At 37.6% G+C, this 13,241-nt stretch overlaps 2 protein-coding genes across 2 annotated transcripts; both read left to right on the top strand.

Annotated features, from left to right (window-relative positions):
- Positions 1 to 441: 441 nt before the first annotated feature.
- LOC136248401 (uncharacterized) lies at positions 442 to 9,199 on the top strand. Its single transcript, XM_066040184.1, has 5 exons — positions 442 to 1,241; positions 4,709 to 5,250; positions 5,312 to 5,484; positions 8,382 to 8,520; positions 8,568 to 9,199. The coding sequence occupies exons 1-5, from the start codon at positions 442 to 444 to the stop codon at positions 9,197 to 9,199; spliced, it is 2,286 nt and encodes a 761-aa protein (XP_065896256.1).
- Positions 9,200 to 12,283: 3,084 nt separating this feature from the next.
- Positions 12,284 to 12,703, top strand: LOC136248400 (ryncolin-1-like). Its single transcript, XM_066040183.1, has one exon. The coding sequence runs from the start codon at positions 12,284 to 12,286 to the stop codon at positions 12,701 to 12,703; it is 420 nt and encodes a 139-aa protein (XP_065896255.1).
- The last annotated feature ends 538 nt before the right edge of the window (positions 12,704 to 13,241 follow it).

Below are 13,241 nucleotides of genomic sequence, written 5' to 3'. Positions count from 1 at the left end.
AGCTGCAACATTGCTACTGAAGATAAGGAATTAGCTTGTTAGTCTCAAGTGTCAAGACTACTTTTTCTTTTGTGTGGGCTCTTCCCCATCCACACACAAAGGGGAAAAAGCAATTTGGGGTTGGTATAGCTTGATGCACGAAGCATACTTACTTTCATGGGTCTAGTTGGATATATATTATATATATATATCTCTTGAGGAAAAGTTTTAGATTAGACTATCCACCAATATTGCATGTATCAGGGTAAAAGGTATTTAACGCATGGCTTAGCATGCAACTGATACAGATACTTGCTTTGTCCATTGGTATCATATAATCTCAACAGTTTATAAACTATTATAGTGTTGAATAGCCAACTATATAGCTGACTACATAACAGAAATAATACTACAGATGATAAGCTATACATGTGATATATTCTACAGATAAATCTATACACAATGGTAACAACACTTTACATTATCCTCATCTCATTGTTCACTAATGGAATAATTGCTAGTACATACTGTTACCAACAAATAAATGAAATTAAGAGAAATACAGAAAAACAACAATATCCTTGTGGTTTGCCACCTTCGGATAACTGCTGTAGTTTTAAGGAAAATCATTTTGACCAATCTCCATCTGGTGTATACAAAATGAATAACTGGTGTAGTGGGAGACCGTCAATAGTTGGTATGTACTGTGACACTACAACAGCAAATGGAGGATGGACAGTGATACAGAGGAGGAAAGATGGATCTGAGAATTTTAACCGATCATGGGCTGACTATGAGAAAGGATTTGGAGACCTGAATGGTGAATTCTGGTACGGGCTCAAGGCGATGAACTGTCTTACCCAAACTGGCCAATGGGAACTAAGAGTTGATTTTGAATTTTCTAACAAGACCAGATCATACCTTCACTACAATCTATTTAGAGTAGGAAATGCTAGTGAAGAATACCCACTGACTATTGGTGGGTTTACTGGTGAAACTCCTACCGATCCATTCTCCTCATATTATCATCTGAATGGCATGAAGTTCAGCACATATGATAATGACAATGATAGATGGAAAGGAAACTGTGCAATGAAAGTTGGCAATGCTACTGGTAATGGAGGATGGTGGTATAACAACTGTTGGTACATCAATCTCAATTCTCAGTACAATCCTGCTCAATATGGATTAATTGGCTTTGGAAATTACTATAACCCCAGATGGATAGAAATGAAAATACGTCCCCTCAACTGTGCAACTCAGTAATAACTGTGCTATACAACTTAATTGTGACAACCAGGCAGGCATATTATAATAGCAAATGTATTGCATTTAGTAGGTATTAAATAAGTATATACTTTCATATATAGCTACGTACTTGATTTTTAGGCTGTACTATATACCAAGCTAGTTCATATAATTTTTTCACTTTATCTATATATAGCTACTTGCATAGATTAAGTGTTTAACAAAATAAATTGATATCAATGACCTATAACTATACACATTGTTGTAGTACCTCAAGAGGTGACATCTGAAAGCTTGCAGACACAATGCACATGAACAACAGCTGCATGCATGCAACTAGTTTGGACTATGATACCCAGACAATAAATGCATATATAACCAATTATACATGTCCTCATGCACTAATTTGCGCAGGTCAATTAGGTCCCATATGGAAATATAATAACTTGACAGTTTTGTCTACCTACATACCAACATCACTGCAACTATGTGGTTTACTGTATACTAGAGAGTGCCTACTGCAGCTATGTACTAAATTTTTCATGCAAAAGTATTAATTTACCTTATCTTTGATAAAGTGAACCTGTTTTTCCACTACCTTAAATCATGCCATGGTTTGTCATGTCTTAACAAAACTCTATGGTTGTATAATATTGATGGAGGGATAATGCTTCAATATTTCTCATCCTGTGGAACAAAATTCTTGGATGATGGTTTAAGTGTGTATGCAAGATAGCAATGTTGTAAAGGAAGCCATGCAAAGTACATTGTAGAACAGACTGACTATTTATCAAACTGTCCAGCTTTGGATTTTAACATTAACATAGTGATCAAAACTACATAAATTTAGGTGGTGAGACATAGCAGTGTAGCGGAAGATCTGAAACATAAAGTTAACAATACATGCATGACCTTATGGAATCACTTTACTAACAATTTCATTTCATGTTCTGTGCCCATGCTACCACTGCTCCAGTTAACCCATTCCCACCAACTTTAATACTTGTCATTGTCATGCACTCATGGATGCCAGTATCAGATGGCAGTTGCTGGCATGCCTTCAACATTTATACAAGCATGCTGTAAAACTACAAATAAATAAATAAATGTATGCTATACAACACTCAACCCCCATTACCAATGAGACTGCACCAGAGTGGTAAAAGATGTGGCCACTATATCATGTGATCACTACAGCCTATATAGTTTGCTATAATATCATCGAAAGCATTTGTCACTGAGCAACATTTCTCTCTATAATAGCTATTATAGTACTGTATGTTAGGGATCATGGACAAAATAGTTTTAATCTGCTGACTAACTTACTAATGCCTTCATACAAGTGTAACTTGATAATAGCTAAGGCTATACAGACTTGATTTTTCACTGCTAGATGTCTCTTCAGCCTGACAGCTGCCTTTTGGTATACCACAGTACATCAATGCATGTATCCTGGACTTACCCACTATTTTTTTTTTTTTGCTGCACAAGGTGTTTATTTGTGGTAGTGCATTGTGGCTTCTCTGTGACTTCTCTGTGACCGTACTGAAATGTCTGTATTTGACTAGATTAATTGCAGAGACATTTCTTGTAGCCTTGCATATAACAGGCTGAACATAGCTGAAAATGAAGCATAATGGCCTCTTCATTTCTCAGTAACTAATTTATGGTTGAGTTCAGATGCAAAATTAATTTTATGGCATGTTAGTGCTGTTCTTTCTTTTGATGCAGTTTGCACACATTCATGAGCCATAAAAAAGTAAACAAACAAGCACAAGGAAAAGTTATAGGAATTTTAAGTTGGATTAGGGATCATAAATGTCAGTGGCATATATATTTAGGGAGGTTACTTGAGGTTTTGGAAGCCCCTTTAACTTGTTGGCTTGCAGCAGGAACACCAGACTATCAGATCAGACCTCTCAACTTGGAATGTTGAGACAACCCAAGCATGATCCCCAGCAACACTCATTTTACAAAATAAGCCCCACAATCATTTGGTTGGGCTCATGCACATACACTGAATGCAAGCATGAACTAGTTATATATACTGCTGTTATTTTAAGGGCAGTTCCAGGAATTTTGGTGACAGGCTTTTCCAAACTTTCTGTTGCATGCACACTTAAATCTAGGGGGTCTGGGGGCATGCTCCCCTTGAAAATTATGTACTCTGGTATTGAATCTGGTAGCAATTTAACCTTTAAAGCCAACATGACATTTTAAACACATGTTAGGAATTGATTTATATAGGCTGCTTAGAGACTGAGAATTCTTATACGAAATATTTTCAATAGTGTGTTTGTGTTTTGTTTCCAGCTGAAAACCTTGAAATCCAAGTGAAATCCGAAGTGTAGCCTTGAGAAATTAGTATCTGACTATGAAACCTTGAGAAGTCAAGAGGCATAAAAACTTGAGTCTAATGGTGAAATCATGAGAGTTGTCAGATATACAGAATAGGGTGACCAGCAAGGCAGGGCAATAGACGGCCCTATATACTGTATAATAAAAAACTTACATTGGCTCCTCAAAAGTGAATTAAGGGAGAACAAGGGCAGTTTTTTGTCTGTAGTTGTTTTTGTAATCTGGGAAACACCCTTGTGCAGGCCTCAAGTATAGTGAACATGCAATACTTGGCATTTGCATCAACTGATAGAAGCAACACTTTTATAACCTAGCTGTCTTTTACCATAGATGGTATGTGCTTCATGTCCCTTTCTGCTATCTATGCTTTCACCCAGAACAGCTTTATGTCCACTCAGTCTGTATTAAGCTCCTCTAAAATAATTATTGTTATATCCACTGGGCTTTGTTTTTCTTTGTGGCTACTTTCAGTGGCAGATACAGGGGGGATTGCAATGGTTTCACCCCTCTGAAAATAGCACGCTTCCCTACAATTTGTGTGGGTGATAACATCACCAAGAGTTATACATAGAGTATTACATTAAGACTTTATCTACTAGCCAAACTTCATACTTTTGCCTTTGAAATCAGCATAACGTCATTCAACAGACCTTTTTTTTGGGTCTTCGACTTAAAGCTAGGCTGAAGTTGCAATTCCATGGTGGAACTCCCTTTTCAAAAAGTCTGGATCCACCCCTGACAGTTATTGAAAACTTCCTCAACCTGAAACCGCCTCTGAAAATTTCTAGATCCACCAATGACTTTGGAGATATTCCTCACAATTTAACAGTATTACAGTGGTGCTACATTACTAAATATTCTCATCGCTTGTCATGTGTATGGAAGTCTCTTCTGACAGGGCCGTGAAAGGTGAGAGCTACTAATTCCTCTGTGTGCCGTTGCTTACATATGGATTTGGCATTGTCCCATGGACCATCAAGGAGATTGAACAGTTTGATGTCTCAACCCGTTGAATAATGTCATCTTGCTCTAGCCATCACCCTCGGTCTGCAGTGGAGAGACTTTATTTGCCCCGGTTGATTGGTGGTCGAGGGTTGGTAAATGTGTAAAACTTGTTCTACAGAAAGTTGGCTGTCTTAGCTCATCATCTTTCAACATCACTGGATAGCCTAGTACAATTGTGTTCCCAGTTGGACAGATTGCTGCCACCAAGAATCTCTGTTTTATCAAGAGCAGATATTTACTGCTCTTCACTGGATGTCTCATCTAACTGGCTGTCATGTACTCTTTGTGAGATAAAAGAAACCTTATGCAACAAACAACTTGCCTCCTTTACTGCATCTTTGGCTGCAAAGCCATTACATGGTAAGTTTTTCTCATTATTACAGTGTGATGCAATTGATCAGAAGAGAAGTGTTCGCTGGTTGAACCAACATCTTCACTCTGAATCTGAGTCAACAGTGCTGGCTATACAGGATCAGGTGGTGGCTACTAGAGTATATGAGAAGAAAATTATGAAGAAGAATGTCTACTCTGTTTTATGCCGAGTATGCAGACAAGCTGAAGAAACTATTTTACACTTGTTATCGGCTTGTCCTGTTCAGGCAGGTACCACCTATGTTCATCGCCACAATCTGGTGGCTCATGCTGTACACTGGCACCTCTGTAAGCATTATTCACTGCCTTTGACCTCTAAATCATGGCTCTCTCACAACCCCCCCTCCAGTTTGTGAGAGCTCCCAAACAAAATTGCTATGGGATTTCCACCTACAAACCAGCTCCCATCATACCAGCAACCACCCAGACATTGTTCTCTTTGCCTATCCTCAGAAGAAGATTTACATTTTAGAGATCTCTTGCCCTGGGGATATCAATGTTTCATCTAAAGAGGAAGAGAAAGTTTGCATGTATTTACCCCTGGCCAGGGATTTCCATCTAATGTATCACATGGCGATACCCATTGTTTTTGGACATACTGGAGTAGTGTCTACCGATTGCGTGAAGTACCTGACAAAGATCCCAGATTATTGTGAAAGTCTTTTTGCAACTTTACAAAAGGCTACTATCCTTGGAACAATTCGCACTTTACGATCAATACAAATAAACTGAGTTTTATCTGATGTATTCTTACATGATATAACTCTTACTTACTGTATATACCCTCTACTGTATGTACATGTGATTCCATAATGATTGGTAGTAGTGGTAGTAGTGGTAGTAGTGGTAGTAGTGGTAGTAGTGGTAGTAGTGGTAGTAGTGGTAGTAGTGGTAGTAGTGGTAGTAGTGGTAGTAGTGGTAGTAGTGGTAGTAGTGGTAGTAGTGGTAGTAGTGGTAGTAGTGGTAGTAGTGGTAGTAGTGGTAGTAGTGGTAGTAGTGGTAGTAGTGGTAGTAGTGGTAGTAGTGGTAGTAGTGGTAGTAGTGGTAGTAGTGGTAGTAGTGGTAGTAGTGGTAGTAGTGGTAGTAGTGGTAGTAGTGGTAGTAGTGGTAGTAGTGGTAGTAGTGGTAGTAGTGGTAGTAGTAGTGGTAGTAGTAGTAGTAGTAGTAGTAGTAGTAGTAGTAGTAGTAGTAGTAGAATAATATTGGTAATACAGGCATACTTAAGCGTATGCCTGTATTACCAATATTATTCTGTACCATTGTACATGTGTGTCATTATTGTTCAATGAAAAAAGTAGTAGTAGTAGTAGTAGTAGTAGTTGACCATTCCCTGCCGCCTCGTATCTCCATCACTACCAGAGCTAGAGATTATGTTCATCTCTGTCATTGCCTTCTGACCTGACATTGTGTGATTCTGCCTCTTTAAGGTGTGCTGTTGTTGAGAAGCAGTTAAAGATTCTGGTGGATTGGTTGGCTGCCAAACCTTTACATGGCAAGTTCTTTTCACTGCTGGCATCTCATGATGTTCATAGGAGTAAGAGTACTCAGTGGCTTCGTCAGCACCATCTTTGCTATACAGGACCAGGTCATTGCCACTAGAGTTTATGAGGCCAAAGTGATGATGAAAAGTGTTCCATCAGTGATGTGTAGAGTGTGTGGTCAGGCTGAGGAAACGATTCTTCACTTGATGGCTGCCTGTCCACGGTTGGCAACTTCAGTTTATTTGCATTGCCACAATTTAGTGGCAAGTGTAATCCATTGGCACTTATCTAAAGTGTTTTCCTTGCCACACATTAATCATCATCCCCTACCAGTTGTAGAAAACTCACCGGCGAAGGTTTTGTGGGATTTCAGCTTAACCTCAGAAAACCACCATTTGAGTAACCATCCTGACATTGTTGTTTTTTTACTATGTAAAAAAAAAACTATATTATTTGTTGAGGTATCCTACCCTGGTGACATCAACATGCTATCTAAGGAAAAGGAAAAGCTGACAAAGTATCGGCCATTAGCACATGATTTTCGTATAATGTATAAGATGCCTGTGGATATTATCCCAGTTGTGATTGGCCACTCTGGTGTGATGTCAGCTCAATGTCAGGAATATTTAGAGCACTTACCAGAATTTTCAAACAATATTTTGTCCCATCTTCGGAAAGCTGCACTTCTCGGAACAATACACACCTTGCACACACTTAATTTTTAATCTTGATGGGTTGTATCTCATGTATTTTACTTGATACTTCTCTTATTTTCTGTACAGAGTATGTACATGTGAATTCTAATTAATGAAATGTGTAGTAGTAGTAGTAGTAGCAGTAGTAGTAGTAGTGGTACATGTCTGTTTTATGTCATTAGCAGTACAAGTTTGTTTTGTGTCACTAGTCTTGTGTATGGCGGCTAAATGGTAGAATATTGCAGCATGACTTTGCTTTGGTACTAGTCACAACATGTTCTGCTACACAAAAGTTTGTGCTACAAAAATCCCATGGATTTAGCTTTGTACAGTGCATTTCAGTTGTACTTGTTATTTCAATGGAAGTGGATTTTGATTGTTTTTGTTATTGCATGCAGAGAAGGTAAATCAACCTTGCACTGTGCCTTAGTATTGCTTCTGCATACATTGCAGAGTTGGCTATAACTAGTGTGGTCTATGATTATGACAGCCATTGGACAGTTACACAATTCAAACACTGTTTATTATATAGCCTTCATAATCACTCAATACATGGTTTTTACACCTGCAGTATTGAATGGGACAGGAAATGATGTGTAGCACTGATGCTGTAGTTTTTGAGGGTATTGCTTTGTCCTTGTACTGCAATATATATTTTACACCAAAACTTTCTGTTTGTACAGCACATACAGATAAACAATACACAACCCCATATATGTATACATTGTACACCACACTAGTAGTACTAACTACATTACCCGGTGTCACGGTTTGCTAAATCTTGTTGTCAACTGGCTCAGGTTTCTCCATGGTCGGGCTACTACAAGTAGATTCGCTGCTGGAGTAATATGATAAGAGAAATGGTCTTAATTTGTTCTCTACTTTGTCTGCTGAAAATACTCTTTTATATTTTACAACCTTCAAATGGGTTTTATGATTGGGAGATTTTGGCTTCTTAGAGCATGGAATATTCTGTACATGTTCTTTAACTGGTTCACTGATTTTACTATTTACAATAACAGGAATTGGATGAATAGTAGGAGAGATTACATTAGTACTGGGTTGCTATTTCATTTTCAGTAGATTCACTCTACTTAAAGAAGTTATGATGCATTCATAATGCATCAGTCATCCGAGGTTTTCAGTAAAGGCACAATTATATTCTCTATACAGATCTCATCATAAAGCTGTACCTTTAGTATTGCATACATGTACAACAGATATATGGCATTTGCTATTTTAGACTAATCCAGCCATAACGGTGAAGCCTCATGCTGTTATCATTGTGCTACTTGCTACTGGGATCATTGCTAGTACACATCGCAGTGAAACAAAAGAAACTAAGAGAAATCCACAGAAAGTAAAATGCCAGGATCCTTGTGGTACAGGTGTACTCTTGTACCAACTGACAATTGCTATGTTTTTGAAGAGAGTCACTTTGACTGGTCTCCATCTGGTGTATACACAATGAATAGTTCATGTACTGGGAGACCGTCAGTAGTTGGTATGTACTGTGACACTACAATAGCAAATGGAGGATGGACAGTGATACAGAGGAGGAAAGATGGATCTGAGAATTTTAATCAACCATGGGCTGACTATGAGAGAGGATTCGATGAACTGAACAATGAGTTCTGGTACGGGCTCAAACTCATGAACTGTCTTACCCAAATGGACCAATGGGAGCTCAGAGTGGATTTTGAATTTCCCAACAACAGCAAAAAGACCGGATCCTACCTTTACTACAATGTGTTTAGAGTAGGAAGTGCTAATGAAGAATACCCACTGACTATTGATGGGTTTACCAGCAAAACTTTTTCTGACCCATTCATAACACAAAACTACCTCAATGGCATGAAGTTCAGCACATACGATAGCGACAATGATAGATGGAGGACAGGAAACTGTGCATCACAAGTTGGTAATGGAGGATGGTGGTATAACCAATGCTGGAACATCAATCTCAACTCTCAGTATAGATTAATCAGCTTTGGAGGCAATTACTACAACCCCAGGTGGATAGAAATGAAGACACATCCTCTCAACTGTTCCGCTCAGTGACACTCTACTAACTTGTGATAACTTTGCTAGCAGATAAGGCACAATGCTGCAGATTATTTGGAGTTATTATTTTAGGCTTACAAATAAATAAATAAATAAATAATAAAACTACATTCATTGTACAATGAATGTACTTGGCTAGTTTTATTATTTATTTACTTAATAAAATATTGGCCCATACCAGAGAGTGCTATTTAGTATGTTATATTAATTGTATATACTTAAATCTCAGTGTGTGGGAATGTCAAAGTGCCGTGCTGAGTGACAACTACCATACACAGCTAAACAGAATGGTTCTACTCTGTGATAAGTTAGTTATCACCCAGTGATAACTAATTTATCAATCTGTGGCAGAGCCAGCCATGACATCATAACAACCGCGATGGAATAAATAGCCAAATGTGTTGTTACAAAAACACCAGTACATCACTGCCAACAACATGGTTAATCTTTTTAACACTACAATGGTTTAAAACAAGTGTCAAGAAACAGTCTGTGTTGATTTTCGGTCCAGCCATCAGACTGCAGTGTACAGTAACCTCTAGTCTATCTCTGAGTAATCCTCATCACATGTCAAATCATTTAAGTTCTTGCATGCTATGTGATGCCATGTACCCTAGAGGCCCAAACAAAGGCAAACCATACCTGGACCTTGACCTGGACACTGCTGCTTAGTAAAATTGCCCATTTCCATAGTTTATAGCCAGTATAGTGTGTCAACAATAGTGTTTCTCTGGTAGCTATGGAGTTAAATCTTCACACAATCTCTTGACAGGAACTTTAATATCCTTAAACTCTCATGCATGTTTAAGTAATTACAACTAAATTATTAGAAAATGCCACCTTGGTGTCACTCATATCTTTAGAAACTTTTCAAGAGCAAGTTATTAGAAAGAGGCCACAAGAATAGAATTGTACTGCCTGTGAATGATGTTATATTACTACTTTGCTACGACCGCTCAGTCCCAGTTTGACACTCTGGACAAATAATGTAAGAGAATAGCAAATGGTTTAACCAACCACTATCACAACAGCCTACGTACATCCCAACCACATAAACTAATGCACCCCACTAATGCAAGGCCGCACACCGGCAAGATCACCCACCAGAGTTGGTATGGTAGAGTTTACAGCTATTTAGTAGTTTTGTGATTACGTTGGCAAAATTATAAATACAGATGTAATATATACCAAGGAATGTTAATTACTGTAAGCAATGAGAAACTGCTGTGCAATTTTGCGTTAACACTGTTGCTGCTGTTTTCATTTATTTTTAGCCCACAAGACCAAGTTATTAATAATGGCATTCACAACCATCATGTTTTACTATAATTACATTCATATGAAATTTCAACTTCTTATGATATAGCTAACAACATGAATACTAAAAAGGCAGACACCACATTTTCCTTTGTTACACAAATAAGGTCATAATTCTTCGAAACACACACTATAGCACTGTACCATTACAGATCAGTTCAGACTTGTGCTGTATGATAAAAAAGATTCCAGAATAAAGGGTAAGTAATGTGTATATTTATACAGGCAGGATAATTCTTAGACATTGTTGGCTATTTTTAGCAGTGTTGTTCTAATTAATGCACAGACTGAATATATACACACTGTTACCAATCCATTGTGTTTTCTTGTTACTGTTCTTTGCTCTACTAAAGAGATGCAGATGGTAATGCTATAACATGGCTGTACAAATAACAGATATGGTATCATTTGTACTATGACTGGTACATCATAGTAAGTCGTATTCACAACTCGAAACCGGCATTACAATGTGAATTTGATAGGTAAATGTCCAAACATGACTTTGAACTTCAAAGATGTTGAATAAGAATGACCAACCAAATGATAATCTTAGACAAGTATAGTATCAAGCTTGCTTTACAGTTTAAACCTTCTTGTTTCTTGGGACCACAATAAGTTATTCCTATATAATTTCTGATTGCTAAGGCCACTATTTGGTGATTTTCTGTTCATTTTTCATGAGAAAATTCCAAATGTAGTGTGCAGGCGGGCAGGTCATTACCACTATTCTTAGTACTTGCCACAATATAGCTAGCTAGACTTGTTTTCATACCTCTATACTCTCCAGGGCCTGATATTCTCTGTAATTTGCTAACTAAATAGCTAATTTGGCAGCTATCCTCTTTAGAAGTAGCTACATAGCTAATATTACAGTCATCCCTTGTCATGTGATCAGTTCCATTTGAGGATCAACTTCTTGCTTGTAAACTTCATTGTACCAATCTTTCACATTCTCTTGGCTACAATGTCTACTGTATTAGTGCAGCAATCTTGAAAACTGAATTGTACATCCTCAATATTTGGTTAATAGATGAAATAATGGCTAAATCTTTACTAATGGGGAAATCCGTGTGGCAGTAAAAGTACATGCAGGTATTCATGAAAAACAGAAAATCAATAAATAGTAGCCTTATATGGACACTGAGCAAAGATAATATAGAAAGAAACTCTGAAGTTTATCTGCCTGAATACACACCATCTATACAGCCTCTATCCCTTGTACACTTATTTAAGGTTCAGTTGTTATGTTTAAATTGCATGTTGCATCATATACTAAAAACAGGTATTAGCTACATGCAGTATAACATATCCCATGATATGTACAATAGTAGTATTATGGTAAAGTTATATGCAATTGTGTACTCTGCAGACAAATCTATTTACAATGATAACACCTCATGTCATTCTCTTATCACTGTTTGTTACTGGGATAGTTGCTAGTACATATTGTGATCAACAAATAAAAATTATCAAGAAAAATACAGAAAAACGTCAATATCCATGTGGCCTACCACCTTCTGACAATTGTTGTGTTTTCAAAGAAAATCATTTTGACCAATCTCCATCTGGTGTATACAAAATGAATATCTGGTGTAGTGGAAGACTGTCAATAGTTGGTATGTACTGTGACACTACAACAGTAAATGGAGGATGGACAGTAATACAGAGGAGGAAAGATGGATCTGAGAATTTAACCGACCATGGGCTGACTATGAGAAAGGATTTGGAGACCTGAATGGTGAATTCTGGTATGGGCTCAAGGCGATGAACTGTCTTACCCAAACTGGCCAATGGGAACTCAGAGTAGATTTTGAATTTCCCAACAAGACCAGATCCTACCTTCACTACAATCTGTTTAGAGTAGGAAGTGACAGTGAAGAATACCCACTGACTATTGGTGGGTTTACTGGTGAAACTCCTACTGATCCATTCTCAACCCAACAGCTCCTCAATGGCATGAAGTTCAGCACATATGATAATGACAATGATAGATGGAGGACAGGAAACTGTGCAGTGAAAATTGGCAATGCTACTGATAATGGAGGATGGTGGTACAACACATGCCGGAATATCAATCTCAACTCTCAGTACGATCCTGCTCAGTACGGATTAATTGGTTTTGGAGGCATTTACTACAACCCCAGGTGGATAGAGATGAAAATCCATCCCTTTAAGTGCCTGTAATGACAACTGTCTTCGCTAGAAAGTCTGACATTTATGATAGTGAGAAATTATTATATATTCTTCTAGTGTGTTTTACATACAAAAACTATGTCCCTACATCATGGATAGCATTGGTACTTATTTGTGTGAGTGATTTCAAAGTATTACATTACAGATACACAGTTTGTTAGGTTATATTTACTCTTACATGTACATTTCAATTTTGTTGTTTTCCTTCTTTTAAACAACAAAGTTATACAAGTTTCAAGTTTAAGTACGTATGAATGTACTGAGCAAGAAACACACAGCAAGGGTAGAGTCTGTATTACACCAGACAATTTGTTTGATCCAAGTGCCACTTTGATCTGACATACCAGCTAAAATGTGCCACAAAACATTTTACCCTAAAATTCCAGTTGAAATAAGGTGACATCATGGTACTGCAGAACAAAAAATTTAGCGTGCTTTGTTAAAAATAAAATTGCATTCTATACTGTGTAACAGTGAATAGTGACTGTGTGTGTAGCAACAAGTACACATATATGTATCTCATGTGAGA

The sequence above is a fragment of the Dysidea avara genome, chromosome 3 (genome assembly GCF_963678975.1).
Source record: "Dysidea avara chromosome 3, odDysAvar1.4, whole genome shotgun sequence".
In the NCBI taxonomy this organism is placed as follows: domain Eukaryota; kingdom Metazoa; phylum Porifera; class Demospongiae; order Dictyoceratida; family Dysideidae; genus Dysidea; species Dysidea avara.
The sequence above is the reverse complement of the archived record's forward strand: the minus strand, read 5'-3'. Positions and strand labels throughout refer to the sequence as shown.